Raw genomic sequence first — 19,855 nt, forward strand, 5'->3', positions numbered from 1 at the left:
TCACTGTCTTCATTTGCAGCAAATATCTGTTAATTACTTTCCAATGTGAACATGATCTCGTTCACCTATGTATTTCTTTTTTGCCATGTTTAATGTACAGGATGTTTTGTGTGCGATCCGTATACGTAAGCACAATAGCACAAAGAATGTATTTTTCTTTTCATAACTTATTTATCTATATTGTATTTTTTAAAACAATGTTTACTACCCTTCGTTGTTTTGCTGTCTGAATGTTTTTTACCATAGCGGTGCATTTATGGGGATTGCAGTATCAGAATATATATATATATATATATATATATATATATATATATATATATATATATATATATAAGGGAATCATTTTATCATGCTTTGCTCAGTGGCAAAAAAATACCATATAGCCTAATTCACACAGTCTGTGCTGCATGTATTAGATTCGCTTAGTTTACAGGCTCCGTCTAATTTTTCATCTCTCCTACCGAGTCGTGAAACGAAAATTCTATCATGGCGTTCGTCTGCATAAATACTCGTAAACACGCATGAAAGCTTGTCCTTCATAATAAAGCGCACTTAGAATTCTGGCAGAAAACAGTGCAATACCGCTATATTATTCTGGAAGTAGTATATGTATTGTATTTACTCCAATCTACCGCGCCCTCGGTTGTAATGCGCACTTGGTTTCCACGACGAAAAAAAAAAAAAGTAAGACATCGATTGCCACGCGCACCCATTTTTTTTTGTTGGCCCACATGATCACACTACTCGGGAAAACGACTCCTTTCGGGAGCGTCTCCCGTTTAAATATGAGGTACGGGGGAAGCTTGTGCCTATCTGACGTGCAAGGGAGCATTGCCGTCACTCTTGTTTTACCGTGGCCCGATGTAAGCATGCGAACTTGCTTCGCCCCCTTCTTCTCGACGGTTGTGGTGCCAGGCATGTCGAAGTAAAGAGGCATTTGATCGGCATTCCCGATTTGCCCAAGCAGGTAGCCGTTGTTGTGCCGCAAGTTTAGGACGAACCTGTGAAAACTGTGAAGCTTTCTTTAGTACTCCTCCAGCAAGTTTTGGGCCATGCCCGTTCGCTCTCGGAGGGAAAAGCCCTTCCTCTTCATAAAGTTAGTTAGCCACCAGCACCTGCTCACTTTGAACTGGCTCCGCGTTAGCCCTTTTTCTAATAGCCCGCACTTAGAGCAGTTCTGTCGTCACGGGCCGCTGTGCCGCTCGCTGCTCAAGCACATACTCAGCGAGCAGCTCTTCAATTTGCGGAAACTGACCATGCTATGGTCCACTGAAGCCTTTGCGTGAATCTTTGCTGTCGACAATCTTCTGCTTTTGTTTCCGCCAGTCCCGCACGCACGTTTTGGGAACTCCGAACGATCGCGATACGGCCCGATTTCCGTCTGTTTCGGCACACGCAATGACTTTTCTTTTAAAAGCGGCATCGTGGTGCACTTGTCAAGTTTTTGGAGTCGGCCCTTCCATGCCATAGATGCTAGCCCACTACAAGAAGACAAACTCCTAAGCACACGTACGAAGTGCTGCACATGGGAAACACATAGGCAGAAATGGCCGACGCGCGATGCTGACGCAAGTAGGGGGCGGCCATTTTGGCAATGACGATGGCAATAGAATGATCGTATTCATTTTTTTTTCGTACTCGATTCTAACACGCATGCGATTTATGAACTCGCTTAACCCGAAAAAAGGTGCGCGTTAGATTCGAGTAATTTCAATAATTCTAGGACGAAAACTTAAGCCACAGGAGGACATAATATAGTTTCCTATCCCACCCAGAACTAATGATACATGCAGAAAACAACTCCCCAAAGGAAGGCACAAGTATTCTGAAAAAAAAAAAAAAAAAAAAACTTAGGAAGGAATAGATTTTTTATTTTTACCAAAGTGCAATATGGTGCGAGCTGGCACAACATAGCCCGATTTCAAAGAGCACAAGCAGCAAAATACACCAGGAAAATACAGTTGCCTTTGTGCATATTTTACTGGTGATTGGCATTTTCCACCCTTTTAATTCTAGTAATTTTTTAGCAGTTCGGAAGATGCAGCTTGTCCGTTTTTGTAGGCGGTCTCGATTGATTTAAATTCATCTTACTTCGAATTCATAGTGGAATCAAGTTGGAAAATGCCAAAGCACGAAATTTTTTTTATTTATTTGTTTTTCACTCGCACACACGTCAAATGCAACTGCTGCATTGATCAACACTACTACCACAATCATCAATGTTTGTGAAATATTGAAATTGTAAAAAAAAGCACTGTTGCACAAATGATATTGATTTCTTCAGCATTACAGAAGTTCAGATGAAAAAAAATGGCTTGATTTTAGTACAGTTATTGCCATTGGAAATGCTCAAATGAGACAATGTTGCAGACAAATCTTTGTTTGCTAGTAAAGCTAAAAAGAAGTTGTGCACAATAACATCAAGAATGGCCAGACCAAGAAAGTTATATTTATGAAGCTGAGGATACTTAATTACAGCAGCTCAGTATATTAGTTTCTGGCACACCATCTATATTTCATGCTGAGAAATTTCTTTTTTTTCTCTCTCTCTCCACTATAGTACTTCTAAAGAGGCTGTGATAAGTTCTCGATCACAGAAAGCTGCATCGTCACTGTTGTAATAAGCAGGAAACAAACATTTTTCTGGCGAGACAGGTTCTTAACATAGAAAGCTTTCCCACCGCTACAGAAAACTGCCAGGAAGTTGTATCTTTGGTAGTACGCGCTACATAATTTTGTGGAAGAAAGATTTGAAGATTTTTGCAACTAGCTTTTCCATAAATGAAGCTAGAACTTGCTTGAGTTGTTTGATGATGAGCGAAAAGGAGCATGATGCTGTCTAACGCAAAGTGGACGGCATGGTGCTGGCTCTCTTTTCTTTGAAGCATAGGTGAAAGGGAGCCGATTGCTACAAGGTGTTTTGAGACTTACATGAAGATGATTTATGCAACTCATAAATAACTAGAGGCGCTTCCTTGAAACTTAGGAGTGGGGTTGATTAAGCAAACATTTATGTTTGAAGCAGGCTTTGTGTTAACCAGTATACAGTCGAGCCCACATATAATGACCCCACTTAAAATTAACTTTTGCTTAAAACGAACATCCGCGTGACCGTGAAAACATACATTGGTTCAATGGCACAAAATCGCACTCACAATGAACGTCTCCGAGCGCCGCTGACCGGTTAAAGCGAACGAAGCCTGCGCTCTGCCGACTTCCCAGGAAACCACTTTCAACCACGAATCAGGCATCCGCGAGATGCCCATACATACTTATTGTTAAACACCGACCCTGCCTTTATGACCCTCTAGTTGCCGCTCTCCCCGACCGCTTTTTGTAACGCATCCCTTCATCCTTTGTCCCCTCCCTACTCTGAGCTCTCCGCATCGCCAGACGAGGCCTGTGTTTTCACACTGCCATCAATCTTTCGAAGACCGGTCGGCCATCTACCCTGTTTTGATCGCTGGTAGTCTTGTTGGCGTCGCCAGCCAGGAGTGACCAGACCATTTTCCAACATCCTCGTCCACTGACTGTATCCAACCGTCTGCGTCTAGTGCATGCACGTACGCTACCCCACCGACTCTGATAATTTGCGGTTCATTTCATGTTTAGGACTTGTTCTCGCTCACTTCGCACTCAGCTCAGCATGCCCTCCACAAGCGTGCGGAAGTGCAAAAACGGCTGTTAATTTGTACGGAACGAATCACGAAATAAAGTTGGTGAGGCCACGCAAACCCGCCAGCGTGAGTTTCAAGTTCAAAAACTCATTATGAAGTTTTTCTAAGTGCGAGTTGCGCGTTTCATGGATTTGTCAACCAAGCTACCCTAGCTGCCTCCTTCCTGTGTGTTTTGGTTTTCAAGGTCGCCCTCCCGCCGCATCCTCCCCTCTCTTCAATCTATCGCAATTCCTTGCCCTTCTCTTGCAAATCTGCTCTCTTCTCTTGATCACAACCCCTTCGCCCATCTCCACTGCTCCGCGATGCCAGCCTCGCTGGCTCGAATCGGTTTCGTTTTCTGACTAGAAACGGGCCCAGAGCTGTTCCACGCGTTATGGCATGTGTGTCCCGTGTGCATGTCCGGCTCATTCTTGGTGTGCGTGTGTGGTCAGGATGGCAGACGTAAAGAACTTGCACGCTGTTTCCTGCCGCTCAACAAAACGTCGAAAGCGTGACGGCTTGGTTGGAGCGTAATCCGCGCGTTAGGTGCCGCATTGCGGAGCGCTTGCTTATAGCTGTTGACCACCTGGCAGCCAACTTGCCGCTTCGGGGGTCCCGTTATTCAGCTGTAGAGATAGTGAATATTTCGTGGGCGGCACTGACGGCTACATGCGCACAAAATTGTTTTTGCGAGGCCGACTTCGTCGACGTCAAGCCCGATGCCGAGTGTGAAGCTTTCGAACAGGACCACTGAGGTGGTGATTTGTGGCAGGGCGTCGTCGGCTTTGACATGGAAGAATGGGTGGGACATCTGTTGCGATGGTTTAATTACGGTCGTTGATGATGCCCACACAGCAGAACCGTGCATAGGTTAGGGCATTGTGAATGAAGTACGTGGCGAGAGCAATTTGGAGGAATCAGATTGCAAGAACGACGAAACGTTAGAGCCAGTGCCTCATGCAGCTTATGCCACGGGCCTCGGAGAACGAGCATCTTGCCATTTCAAGTTAACTCGAGACTGCCCTTATCGCTTCTGCTCTTCTAAACACGTACATCACGGACTTCTTGGGCGAAAAATAGTTTGAGGTTTCACTCAAAACTTTATTAAAAGCTGTGTTTCATTCACTATGAACTTCGCGATACAGTGAACAGATGTCGCGTCAGGCTCAGGTTCATTATAAGCACGCTTAACTGTATACTTATAAAACATGACACTTTTGTCACAACTATGTTGTGCAGAAAATGCGTACCTGAGATGGCACATATAGGTACAGACGAGTAACCTCTCTTATTTCCTAATTTGTCTCATGAAATTATTCAACCGTATTTAGCCATACAATGAGCACTTACAGCTGAAAAATAGCGCCGTCAGGGCGACAATCTTGTGGAACTGCACATGCGAGTCGAGGGGTATGTACTGCTGCAAGGGCAGTTCTCGGATCTTGGTGATCAGGTTGCGGCACATGGTCAGCAGCAGGAGAGAGTAACAGAACGAGAGAGAGGCCGCCGATCCTCGAGTGATGGCGATGCCCACTCCCATCACGTGCCGCAGGTCCATGTGCTCCGACATGTAGCAGTAGTCTGCAAAAGCGCACGTGCAACCACAAATATCTCATTGATACCTCATTATCATTCATCAATACTTCATGCCATCCGAGATTTCAAGGACATGTTGACAATATCAATGTCACTTGCGCTTTTGTAGCTGGCAGCCGCTGCTTCCAGCTGCTTTGATGCAAGAAGCTAGAAAAAGCGTAGCCTGCAAGACGTGCATTTTAAAACCGAAAACACCAAAAAATATGCCACGATGTTGCACATCTCGAAGGCGATGCTTTTCCGGCTAATGAGCCCTTGTGCACTAACTAACAAGGAAAGTAACGTGAACATTGCAAGAAGATCACCGAATCACTTCGCATTCTCATTTTCGTGTCATCAGCAATAGTTTTCCTTGAAAAACACTATGCCCGCACTTTCAAACCTGTAGACCGCACATCAGACATACCGGTGCACTTGCAAGCATCACGCAACGAAGCAGATCAGCGCGATGGAATAATACCACCTTTCGTCACCTGCGCACTCAAAGGAATCAAAACTTGTTAGAAGACGCTCGAAAATAGATGGATATTTGCTAGGAAATATTCACTTCCTGGCCTTCAGTGCAGCACAGCGTGCTATATAGCGGATGTCCCTCTGTGCCGGAGTTCGATATACGGATGCACTGGTTCGATACTTTTGCAAGAAAAATTTGATAGAATTTTTCAACTGTTGGACAAAGGCAATAATTCGATATATCTGACTTTGATATATACAGGAATGGCTTTATGTTAAAATTATAATAATGTTCAAAGAGTGCATATAAATGCTTTAGGGCATTATGCCTTCACAAAAAGGATAAAAAAAATTTTCTTACAGATAAACCTTTCGATGAATAATACAATTGTGAAGACGTAGAAGACAAACAAGTAGAACACATGTTGCCGGTTTTCCTCCAAAAAAGTGGTCACTTGGTTCCACTTCAGCACCGTCCATGACGGCGGATCTTCCGCTGGCTGGTTTATCTGGAAACTCGTCATTCTGCAAGAGACAGAAGGTGGAACAAATAATGAATGCCACAAAATCACTAGTTCATCATCATCAGTAGGAGCACACAAAGCAGCACAGTTTATGTCCAATACCACAAGAAGGCTTCTCTCATTGAAAGTAAATTTCGTTTGTACTACACAAGCTCTTTCCTTTTATTAATATTAGAAATAATTCTGCAGCTGTTTCTGTCACTGCTTCGCCCGAAGGAGTAGTGGAAGTTGTATTTTGTGATACATGTTATTTGAAACGATATCTAAGATAATCTTCAGATGGCCTGTAAATGTATCGTCATATGCCTTGCGAGATGTATCACTGTCTGTATTTGTGTTATGACAAATATTTGATCATGTATCTGCAGACAGACGATACTGCTTTTGTCCCACCACAGTGCGAAACAATAAACGTTCACTGAGCTCCACTTCAGCAGCTGATCCTGCTGCCACCAAGCCCTCTGGACGAAGCAAATCAGCAGCGATGCTAATCCATCTTTCCGTTAGTCTTTCAATGAGAGCAACGGAGTGTGGGCACTCGTGCTGAAATGCTTCTGAGCAAGAACCAAGCTCTTGTTTTCTGATTTTTCATTGTTGTTCTTTCCACTTTTGTCAGTGCCATGGCACCTCCTCGTAGCCCTTGTATTGTGCTTCGAATTCCAGGGCAGGCGTCTTCTTTGGCTCGAATTCCGATTCTGCTATTGTGCGGTTATCCAGGTTCACGTCTTTGATGCTTCAATGAAAAATGCCAGGCCTGCTCGAAATGCACAGCAAAGTCACAGTGAAAGCTAGAAGAGCCGCTTTTTATAGCCATTTCTAAACTCTCTATGGGTAACCGCTACGAGCACACTTGCTGGGTAACTACTATGCCATTAATAGTCATAATTTTTGGTAGTAGGCGAGTATTCACTATGCTATCCTTCGAAGAAATGGGGTGTCTACTAAACACTTGCACAAAATTTTGAGCCGATTATTGATGCAGTTGCTGACAACGTCGAGGAATTATGCCAGAAGTGGGTATGTGCCACTGTTAATAAGTGATCAAGAACAAGCTTTTGTAATGGGCTGGAGCATTGGACGACCCACTCGTTTTGCTATTCTCATTGTGTGACACCTTTAATACTAATATTAACACGATTCTTTTCCCGATGTCAAGCCTGCCTAAGGGAAGTTTGTGAACGACTCCTAAGCACCGGCATGGCTCAGTAGTAGAATACTGCGCTGGCACACAGCAGACCAGGGTTCAAACTCCTCTGTGTCCTTTGCGTTTTTTCCTTACCGAGTTTTTTTTCTTACTTCATGCGATAGTAGTTACGGAAACTGGCGGCAGACAACTATGGCACTGCGCGTGACCCGTGTTGTGATCTCATACAGCTTTTGCTGTAAAAGTCTGGCAAAAGCTAGAATGAGCTTCAGTTCCTTCGTGTGGTACAGTGTAGCATGCTAGAGCAGTGAAACAGCACTATAGGTTTCACACAATGTGAATTCCGCAACTAGTGAGTCGCTTAAAGCTTCTGACCTGTTAGAAAAAGTCTCAGCTATAATTCTTCATCACTGTCTGCCACAGCATCAACAATGTTGCGTGGCAAGCCAGTAGTGAGCTTATCCGCAGGAAGTGGAATGATGGCACAGTTAATACTGGCCTACTCTGTAAAACTGTGGTGATTTATGGCGCAGTACAGGTAAAGCCATCAGCACTATCAACACCAACCGTTTGACGCCTGGGATCTCCTTGTGTCGATTGACGTCAGCGCCGCCAAGCGTTGAACGCGGTATGTTTGTTGTAATTAATAATAAATTAAATGCGTGTCGATTTCACTATTAAATTTCTGTTTCACTTCTGCCTGACCGGCGGGTCGAAGCCACTAATTTGGCTGGTCCGTTTCCGCCACGTCTCGGACGTGGCTACACTCTAGAATGTGCCCTGTGAATTTATAGTTGTACGCTTATCTAAGCAACTAATATATTGTGTGCATTATCTCCCGCACCTTCAGAGCTCGAAATCACAAATTCCACTTCGAAGAAATGATACATTGAAAATAATAATGATATTTGTGGTTTTTTGTCCCAAAACCTCGATACGATTGTGAGAGACAAAGCAGAGGAGGGCTCCAGAAATTTTGACTATCTCGTATTATTTATTCGTGCACTGACATTGCACAGTCCACCGATCTATACCTTTTTGGCTCCATCAAAATGTAACCGCCCCGGCCGAAGTCGAAACGGTGACCTTTAGGTCCACAGCGAAGCACCCTGACCACTGTTCCACAGAGGTGGACGATGCATTGAAAAGCAGTGCGAACGATCGCTTATGGCGTTTGTGAAAATTGCTCAAAAAATAAATCAAGATTGCGGTAGTGCAATTCCAATTCATTAAATTTGAGACAGCATGAATCAATAAGTTCTGGTAATTTAGCCTCCACCGCCCTGTGTAGTTCATGCTTTTTCAGTTTTTTGGCGGCTTCAGTTTGAGTTCAGTTACTTTTGAGACAAAATGGTGATGAGCGCTTTTCTCTAATAACTATGCTGAAAATTGCTGTGCCTGTCCTTGCTGAGTCAGGATACTCGCAGATAATAAGCTCCAACAACACATCTTCAGTAGAACGTGAACTCAACAGGAAAGTGAACACTAAATAACCAGAATAGTCCTAATCATGCTGTCTGAAAATCAATAAATCGAAAATTGTACACCACCTCATTTTTTATTTAATTATTGCACAAATTTTACAGAAACTCCATAAATGTGCATTTGCTCTGCTATTTCAATACTTCATTTCTTCTGAGCTGAAGTTGTGATTTCAAACTAGAAAGATGCGGCAGATATCGCACACAATAGTTCGTTGATGAGATAAGCATACAACAACTAATTCACCGGGCGTGCTCGAGAGCGTCGTCACGTGAGAAATGCGACAAAAACAAACCAGCCAAGCACTTTCAGTGAAACAGAAATCTAATAGTGAAATCAATGCACGTTCTATCTATCGTTAGTTGCAACAAACATACCGTGTTCAAAGTTCGGCGGCACTCACGTGAGTCGCAATGGGGCGAAGACATGTGTTGAACGGTTTCTGTTAACAGTGCTGACGGCTGTACATCCAGCAGTTGACTGCCCCTTCTTGAGTTTTTGCTGCGACTCATAGCATGTTGCGTGCAGGCTGAGAGGCCAAAGTATCACCTGAAGTAATAAATCGGGTTATAAGGGTTTCATTATTGAAAGTTCACAGCACTGCTCACAGCCTTCAGTGCTTTGGTGGAAACAGACATTCGCACCCATTTCAACAGTGGCCAAGTTTTTCCCTGTAGATATGCGCACTTGTGCATTGTGAATGTTTATTACTAACAGGACTGTTATTACAATAGCTACAGACAAATGCTAGCATGAAGTAATTTAAACCACTGAAGCAGACTAGTGTTAAATAAAACGTGCACACATTCACAACCTGGAACTGACCTCGACACACGCCCACACTGTTAGTCGACGTTTTCTCGTACATTCTAAATGTACTTGTGCCGCTTTAAGAGTGGAGTTCTGTGAATCGAATCATTGCAGTATGCTTGTGCGTTCGTCAACAGTCTTCATTGTGTACTTCTAAATATTATCACCGAACTTCATCGTGTGGTGTTCCCACATTTTGGAGACCGGAATTCTTTTGCATACGGACCCCGATAAATACTTGGGAATCTGTAGAAATTAGGGGAGTTTGAGAAATGATATGTATATATATATTAGAAAATCGAATAATGCTCTAATTGATTTCTTACTCAAATCGAATCGCAAATTTTTTTTAATAATCAGCACTGGCAGAAAAACCCCAATGAAGCAACACATCCGAACTTCGAGGAAGCCCATTTCTGGTTTTTTACCGGGTTCAAGACACATGCAGCCCCACCGTCAAAGGGACAATAAATGCCGTGCTAATTACAAGTGACGGTTCTTCTATTTAAAACTCTAGTGGTAAGAAGCAAAAGTGTCTAAAATTTGCTATACTCAAAATGAAATTCATTATATTCATTCATAACATTGTTTAATTTTTGTTTCAATTTTATTTAAAAGGGGCGTCAATGTACAGCATTCAATGGTGATATAAACCTCGAATATCAATCCAGCATTACAACATATCTCGTAGGCTGTCACTGATTATGCAAGCTTACCTTAGTTTACGTAACTATGGAATTTGTTTTCGCAGTTAACATTAATCGTGATGTCTATTTGCCAATGTTCTTGTCTACTTATAGCAAACAAAATATTGTTGAATTATAGACGTGTTTTTCAAATGGTTACTGTACTATTTGAAAAATATTGCAATGATGTTGACTTTGTATTCGTATTCGAATCGTCATCCTGTCGGTTCGTATTCGGTTCGTGTTGGATTAGATTCTACAATTTACTATTCACACACCTGTAGCAGGAAATGTTTGATAAATGCGTTTGCAATATATATAGAAAGAATAGGTTCACCACACTAAGAGAAATGGCGGCTTGTTACCAAGAAAACATATGACAGAAACATACCATCGAGGAAGGGGAGCAATCCAAAACAATGCATAATGTTTTGGTTATGCATTGTTTTGCATAGTAAGCTATAGAAATAAAAATATAGATTCTTACCTTGCAACATTTGATGATGTATCCAGAAAGTTCTGATTAGCCCCTGTTAAAAAAAAAACATGTTGGAAAAGAGCTCAGCCTATTGGTAAGAAGAAATAGTCATTTTAAAAAAAGAATTAAATTCTGAATGAGTTTTGTCTATGTCTGAAAGTTATAGTGTACTGAGAAAATTTCAGGCTACGAAAGTTAGCACACGTTGGCCTATGAAGGCTAACGTGTGCTGAAAGTACTGAGCTGCTGGTCATTTTTCATGCGATACCCAAATTTGTTGCTATGAAATTTGTGGCTTCGCCCTGGTGGCGAAACTGACTTTTGTTTACAGAGAACAGGCAACGAGAATGACGGATTAGAATTTCGAAATCGAAAAGGCAATAATGACTCATTCAGCAGACGTGTGGCGACAAACATGAGCAAGACATCATTGTAGAGCCGCAAAACGTGGGATGGCGAGTGTCATGACATTTATGGAGAAACAGGGGCACTGAGCAACCCAACCACCTGTGGTGTGAAAATATTTCCCCAATCGATACTAAAGGATCAAAAATGTAATTTTTTCACACCTCTGTTTGCTGATTTTCGAGCTCATCCAACCAGCAGCGAGAACGACACGATCCCGCTGCTGGCAGAAGCAGCTGGGCATCCTGCTACAATAGTAGCCACTATGTAGAGGGGCACATCTAAAGTGCAGCACCACTTATCTAGCATCACCACTCTCTAAGATTCATGCCATCACACGGAGGTTTTACACCGATTGGTTGATTTGTGAAGTTTAACGTTCCAAAACCACCATTTTATTATGAGAGACGCCGAAGTAGCGGGCTCTGGAAAGTTTGACCACGTGGTGTTCTTTAACGTGCAACCAAATCTGAGCACACATGCCTAGAGCATTTTCACTTTCATCAAAAATGCAGCCGCCACCGCTGCTGCAGCCAGGATTCGATCCCGTGACCTGCGAGTCAGCAGCCGAGTATTATAGCCACTAGACCACCGTGGCGGGGCAGAGGTTTTGCACTGTTTGATGGGAGTTTACACATTTGTAATCCAAGGTTTTGGTGCCTACACTTCTTTAAGCTGGAACTATTATGACTGCACTGCATTGCCTTATCATGGCTGTGCCAATAAGTTGACCTTTCGAATCAAAAATGAATTCATTGATACTTGACTATAGCAGTGATCTTAAAGGACTCTACTAAATATATGTGCCTGCTTTTGGAATGCCCAAGGCTGCAGAAGGGCAGCAAGCACACAGAGAAAAAACAAAATACAGCATGTTTCATTTCGTTGACTCTTTAGCACCGCACAATAAACAACATAGCGCGTCGCCAAGAAAGCAGCTTTTGCGAAATAGCACATAAACTTAGAATAAAACATTGATACAGAATGTCGCAGGGCTTATTACAATCTTTGTGGTGAAACAGTGACATTTTGCACAGTTTAGTTGCAATGAAAATATACTAGCGAATCTTCTCCAAGTACCAAAAGCTGAAACAAAAACTTTTCATCTCATCAAAACCAACTTCTGAGTTAACTATATAATATATATAGGCATCTGATTGGTTTCGGCTTTCTTTTACTGCTTGTGCAGCTGTTTTGTACATGCCCTACAGAAAAAGGAATACATAAGGCTTTTTTTTACTTCTTTCAAGTCCAGTCATCGCCATCTCGCCCATGTGACGAAGTATATCACCGACGGAAGCCGATTGATATTCCGACCTCTGGAAATTTTGGCTCTGGAAATTCCAACCACCTGGGGTTCTTTAACGTGCACCCAAATATAAGAACATGGGCCTAGAGCATTTTTTCCTCCATCGAAAATGCAGCCCAGCCTGCGCAGCCAGGACCCGATCCATCGCCTGTGGGTCAGTTGCCGATCCATCGCCTGTGGGTCAGACCACTGCTGCGGGACCCCGACAGAAGCTCAAGAATGATGTCAATTTATCACCAAATGTTATGTTAATTATCACCAAATATTGCTGTGCCATACTTTAAATTTGTTTTCGACTTTTTTCACGAGCTGAAATGAAGTGTTCCGATCTATAGGAGCCAAATGCAAATTTTACTCCTGAATACTGACGACTGTGGGCTATGCAGATTTTAGCTGCAATATAGATTCGAAGCATACAGAGGACAAGAATGAACACACAAAAAATAGTTGAAGTAGGCCCAACCATATTTCCAGTAGTGAAAAAATGCTTTTTTCTCAGTTTCAACTGAAGTATGTGTGCTTGGCTGTTAAGTGAACGGTGCTTCCCAACAAAAGGCGCACTATTTCGGGAGTGTCACAGGCTTTTTCTTGCTCTTGGCATCTACTGCAAGTCTTGAGAAGTGCTACAGCCCCCCTTGATTTGAGCTGGGTTTATGACATTGCATTTATGATCACTTCTTCTTCAAGGAAGAGATCAGTGCCCAATATCTTCACTTCATTTACCTAGTATTTCAATTCTATTATCTCGTAGCGCTAGAAGGGCATGATATTGTAGCACCCTACTCGAAAAGAAACATTAAGATGCAAAAAAACAAAAGTCAGCTTCCTATTTTTTATATTTCAGTTTCACACAGCGGCATTAGGTCCTTCAGTAAGAACCAACTCCCTCTTGAAAAACTGATTATAAAACACAAACACTATAGCAAAACAACTGCAACACGGATGAAACAGGTGGGACGAAAGCATACTGGTTCTATTGGTGACGATTATTGACCCAGCATTGATTAAATGAATATGGTTCAGTCTGATAAAAACAGATTCAGCATTTGGCTAATTTACAATTAGAATCTGGCTTTTGTACTGCTGACTGGGGGAGTTGGTGCATGATAAAATTGTATTGCTTTAGCACAGCTCAGTTTGAGCATTCAGAAAAGATGAGATACGGCATTTTCGTGTTATTACAATCAGTATTCGCCATTTGAATCCAACGATTCTAGAAGATGAAGATGCTAAAGCGGCACTTTACACTGCTGTAAAATTTAGCCCAGTTTTAGTTTCTGCATTTGGCCTAAAGAAAAAAAATTGGCCCCGTATCTGCATGTAATCTGCAAATGTCGTCAAAAGATGATAGTCTTGCGTGTGGAGAGAGTGAACAAGACATTTATTTGATGTTCTGCGCAAGAAAATCGGTGAATGGTATTCCGGAAGTGCTGCGTTAAGAGTGCCTCGAGCGTGCAGCGGAGATGAACGAGCGCATCAAGTCACCTCACACGTGAGACATAAGCGCCATCTGGAAGTTGTCTTAGAAAACAAAACCCGTGGCTCTGAGACGGGTGTGCGCGCCCATCTCAGAGGTGATAAGGCGTAGAACGCAAGGCGACGGGTAAGTGCCACCGCTGTTTCGTTTTAGCAAAGCGTTAGAAACACTTGCCTTTCCGTGCAAGCGTTGCATGGTCAGCGCAGCGTGATAAGTGCTACGGTCCTTAAAATTACTTAGTATGCCTTTTCTAGTAAGAGACGCACAAGCAGAATGTATACTTGCTATGGTGCCCCGGACATGCGCAATAATTGCTTTTTAATTGACAATTGCACAAGCATGAACGCTCAACCTTGAGCAACATAGGTGGGCGCTGCGGACGGGGCCGACCGTTTTAAGTACCAAATGCCGTTAAGAGTGGACAAACAGACAAATGTACAGACCAACAGACAGACCAAAATTTTTGCGTCGAAATTCCCCAAGGTCTTTAAAAAATGAATTGCGCCGCACCGGGATTTGAACCACGGACCTTTTGCATGCGAGGCGGATGCTCTAACCACTACGCCATCGCCGCATCCTCGCCATCCTAAGCCATCGCGCATCCTCGCCCCTACACTATCGCCGATCCGGTGATGCGCCGCCATCGCCGCATTACAAGAAGGCGTTTGATTCAGTAGAAATACCAGCCGTCATGCCGACACTGCGGAATCAGGGCGTCAATGAAGTATATATAAACATCCTGGAAGAAATATACAGAGGATCAACTGCTACCAGATTGCTCCATAAAAAAAGCAACAGAATACCAATCAAGAAGGGTGTAAAGCAGGGGGATACAATCTCCCCAATGCTATTTACGGCGTGCTTACAGGAGGTTTTCAGAAGTCTAGAATGGGAACAGTTAGGAATAAGAGTTAACGAAAAGTACCTTAGTAACCTGCGCTTCGCCGATGACATTGCATTGCTTAGTAACTCAGGGGACGAATTGCAACTCATGATTATGGAGTTAGACAAGGAGAGCAGAAAGGTAGGTCTTAAAATTAATCTGCAAAAAACAAAAGTAATGTACAACAACCTCGGAAGAGAGCACTTCGAGATAGGTAATAGTGCACTGGAAGTTGTAAAAGACTATGTCTACTAAAGACAGGTAATAACCACGGAGCCGAACCACAAGATAGAAATAACTAGAAGGATAAGAATGGGGTTGGAGCACATTTTGCAAGCACTCTCAAATTATGACAGGTAGATGGCCACTGTCCCTAAGGAGGAAGGTATATAACAGCTGCATCTTGCTGGTACTGAGCTACGGAGCAGAAACATGGAGACTTACAAAGAGGGTTCAGCTTAAATTGAGGACAATGCAGCGAGCAACGGAAAGGAAAATGGTAGGTGTAACCTTAAGAGACAAGACGAGAGCTGAGTGAATTAGGGAACAAACAGGGATTAAAGATATTATAGTTGGAATCAAGAAGAGGAAATGGACACGTGCCGGGCATGTAGCACATAGACAAGATAACCGCTGGTTATTAAAAGCAACTAACTGAATTCTCAGAGAAGGCAAGCGGGTTAGGGGGAGACTGAAGGTTAGGTGGGCAGATGAGATTAAGAAGCACGCGGGTATAAATTGGCAATAGCAAGCACAGCTGGCAAAACATGGGAGAGGCCTTTGTCCTGCAATGGACGTAGTCAGGCTGATGATGATGATTATGAAGACCTCATACTGCGGGGTGACCATGTCACGGCCCTTTCAGATGTCTTCATGCCATTCTAGAACATCTTGATCGCGAGCTTTTTCTCTGCACCCGCAGCACGTATAAACATCTGCTAGCACAATGGTCAGCAATTGTGAAACTAGAATGCACTTAAGCGTTCCAGTCACATACATGTACTCGAAAATATTCAGCGTTACATATGGACATGGATACTATTTTGCATTATCAATTTTGCTGCTGTATAGGAAATAATAAAAAATATTTCCATATTGCTCTGAAAAAAAAAAAATAATTTTTAATGTTTTCATTGCGTCCTTCTTTCGGAAAAGCTTTTTTTTTCTTCTGTTCTTTACTTCTGGTTTTGGTTGCATTTAGAGACAGAGTTCAGCTCCCCTAAAATGAAGCATGCCACACAAAGCCAACTCAGCGAAAAAAAGAACGCTGCACATAATTACGAATGGATAAGAAACTAACCTTTGCAGTCTAAGCCGATAGCAATGACGTCTCCACGATGCTCTTTCATCATTTTCTTGAAGTCTTCATAGCTGAGGGTGTCGGAGTTGTCGAGACCAGCCGACACGTACATGCTTCGTATAATGTCACTCGTCTCGTACTCGCTCAGAGAGTTCGTTTTCGCAATGTCTACGAGAGAGCGCAGCATGCGAGTAAGCTCCTGTTTCTGAATCATTCCGTCCCCGTGGTTGTCACACATGTCGAAGATGATTCGCAGCTTGTCCTCGCTTTTACCTGTAACCGATAGGTGTACAGTTCTCAATATACATTGCTCCCTTGCTCTGAGCACTCGAACTCTTGCCATAAAATTCAGAAAGATTCGCAACTTCTACTGATCTTTCTACTCTCTAGACAGACGAGCGAAAGGGCTTGCTCATGGCGTCTGTAAAAAAAGGAGTGAAGTTACCGTGTCACTACTATGCACTGTGGGAAAATTCTTTTATTTTTCCACCCATCAGAGTTTGAGGAGCTCTATAGACAACTTCGTACAGTCTAATATCTCCTGTGGTCCCTGAATAGACGAATGAACGATGAAACATACCTCGTTGATTTGTCACCACGATAACTTCTGACAAACAAAAACTCCGTGATAATAAATGCATCTATTTAGGCTCACACGTAGACTATTGGACAGGTACGGCATATTGAATTAGCTAGAGGTGGCACACTGCGACAATTCAATGAATACCTCTTTTAGCAGGCCACACAAAAAAAGGTAAATGATCGCAACTTGCTTTAAATGGGAGGGAAAGGAGCATGCATCTAACCGCACCCAATTATGACTCGTGCGAGGAAAGGAAAAAAGCTTCCCCGTAAGGGGAAACAAGAAATGGAAAAGAAACAAATATAGTCTAATATGCATAAACATCTTCATATTTCCGGCATGCTGCTCATACACAGAGAAGGACACACGAAAATAGCTCGAGGGAATACGCAGGACAAGTGCGAACTTTTAACTGCGACAGCTGTTTATTGCTGTAGTCCTGTGTATATGTGTGTGTTCTTTTTGTGCGTCCTGTGTGCTTGAGCAGCTCGCTGTAGCTATCGACAATGAACAGCCATGTAGCCCCAACTTAGGCTTTTCTAACTAACAGCTCGAACCAATTGCATACATGGCTGCTGCAATGAGCAAATGTACCTTCATGCATTTTATAGCTTGAACTCAAATTTTTTCGTGATAGCGAAAAATGCAGAAACCTCCACCTTAGCAGGTTAGCGTGCGAGAACGGGCAACCGCACCCTGTAGGTCAAACAGGGCTGCACTAGGAACCTTTGAAACTGTATCACGGTGTGATACAAGATTCTCATGCAACAAACATTGGAAATAGAGATAAAAGATACTAGTGCAAGAATTGTGTTCGACACGATACTTGATAATTGTATCAGAAGATACTTCAATACATTCGTGAACTTCTTATAGATCCGCATAATGCAGTAGCAAACATTCATACATGTAATGGTCTGCTTGGAAATTGCCTAAATGTGTAACCAATGAAATGTGATTCAGTATCTGAAAGGTTGTCTCTCTTACTCAAAATTCATAAGTTTTCTAGCACAAGAACTCATTAGGGTTTGCTTAGATGTTAGGGTTGCTTAGGTCATTGTTCAGACAAGCTATCGTGTTGCCATTAAATCACAAGGCCGGCAATAAAAAGCCTCGGCCTGATTTTTTTTATGACACATTTTGTGTACGTAAAGCAATAACTTTGACAAATAAGCATGAAGTATTGTTGACTTTCCTGTTAAGGTAGAAGAATTAAAATTTTCATTTGCTATGAAACATTGCCTGAAATGGCTCTTTGGGGCTCTCATGACAAAACTGTCATTATTTTTCACATTCTGACCTGTTAGAGTAAATCGTTTGTTATTTGTATGCTCAATAATGTTGAATCAATATAAAGTTCAAACAATTTTTTTGCACACAGCAAGCACTTTTGGTGTCTGTCTGTCTGTCTATTTAGCCGCTTATGTCAGCAATAATCAGCCGGAAGTGTTCCTATAATTGCTATCACAATAAATGATTTTGAGAAGAGACTCGAGTAACGTTAGAAATCGGTGCGTAAAATGGCTTGTAAAATCAAACCCTAACAAATACAACCAATGCCTGTTTTTTGGCAGTACAGCAGCTCCCGAGCATACAACCCCGGTGGCATCCATCTTGACAACGGTGCAGAAATACCGGTACTCGGACGTCATCATTTCCCGCAGTTCAAATCGCAATGCTCGTAGCCACAACATAACGAGCAATGCTAACTGCAAATACGGTTCCATACGTCGTGACGTTACCAGAGCTCCACTTCTTGTCAAGAAGCTTCTTTAGAAAACTCTTGTGTGCTTGAAGTTGGAATGCCCTACTCTAATCTTGAACCCTGACCACGAGAACTTAATTAAATCTTTTGAACTATTTTAAAATAATGCTGCATGTTTTATTCTTCCTGATGATTACCGTACATTAAGCATATTAGCAATGAATCACCATTTGTCACGGCCACACTTACTACTACACAGCAAGTATTTCTCTCTTGGTCTCTTTCATGGAGATTTACCATAATAATATCTGGGTTTTGGGACCCGAAACTATATTATGATCATGAGAGATGCCATAGTAGTGGGCTCTGAAAATTTCGACCATCTGGTGTTAATGATTGTGCACTGACATCGCACAGTGCACGAGTCTCTGCCATTTCGGCTCCACCAAAATGCGACTGCCGTAGCAAAGATCGGAACCGCGACCTTTGGGGTCGCCAGTCGAGCATCTTAAACACAGGTCCGATGAGGTGGAGAAATGTTTACCATGATTCACCACTACCCAGTTAACTCATTACACCTTCCACATGCCATTCACTTTGAATTCATCATGAACACAAGGCTAAAAGTACTCCCGGCAACGCAAACACGTTTTCTAACTCCTTGCAACCAGTCACATTGAATGATTGGAACCAAAGACCTGGTGACATCGTTTTGATTTATTATCACTCCCTTTTTTGTCATTCTTTATCAGCTCACCTGCTCCGTGATAGCCCTTTCTAATTCCCAATTTTTAAACACTTGTCGAGATGTCGGTGTTGTTTTTTTTTCTCTCAATTTTTATGTAGCATTTATTTCATATTTATATGTTGCAGCTAGTACTATATAATTTGAGCCCATTCACTGTGTTAACATCTATTATTTACATTTTAGTTTTGTAGTGTTTCATCCCATAGATATATTTTTTTGTTAGTTTTATTTCATGTGTATGAAGTAAATTTTTTTTTGCAGTTTTCTAACGTATTAACTCGCTACCTTCAATAATGTTTCATTGAGTGAATGCAATATAAATAAAAAAATAAATAAAAATAATGAATGACAAACACTGTTGACCCGTGTGAGTGTGCTATTTACAATTGATTTATTACCCACTAAAGAAAAATTGGGGGACCCTTAAGCTTCGCCTTAGAGTACAACGCGATAGTGAAATCCGGCCCCTAGTACACCCTTCAACCGCTAAGTGCATACTTATTCATATGTTTTGTTACATACACACGTACGCACACAAACATGCACACAGTAGATTGGACCAGCGCGCGCTATTATCCCCTAATGGGCACATTTTCATCGTGACACCTGTCAAACA

General features: G+C 42.3%; 1 protein-coding gene across 9 annotated transcripts in view; it reads right to left on the minus strand.

The window, feature by feature from the left end:
- The window catches only part of Duox (dual oxidase), a 545,810-nt gene that overhangs the window by 119,127 nt on the left and 406,828 nt on the right, over positions 1-19,855 (minus strand). For all 9 annotated transcript variants that reach the window (XM_075889290.1, XM_037429312.2, XM_037429311.2 and 6 more), the window contains 4 exons: positions 16,204-16,476; positions 10,839-10,881; positions 6,067-6,230; positions 5,007-5,237 (listed from right to left, as the gene is read on the minus strand). In XM_075889290.1, the coding sequence (XP_075745405.1) occupies positions 5,007-5,237; positions 6,067-6,230; positions 10,839-10,881; positions 16,204-16,476 (711 nt within the window). The remainder of the gene's footprint in view (positions 1-5,006; positions 5,238-6,066; positions 6,231-10,838; positions 10,882-16,203; positions 16,477-19,855) is intronic.

Source organism: Rhipicephalus microplus, chromosome 1 (genome assembly GCF_043290135.1).
Source record: "Rhipicephalus microplus isolate Deutch F79 chromosome 1, USDA_Rmic, whole genome shotgun sequence".
Classification (NCBI taxonomy): Eukaryota; Metazoa; Arthropoda; class Arachnida; order Ixodida; family Ixodidae; genus Rhipicephalus; species Rhipicephalus microplus.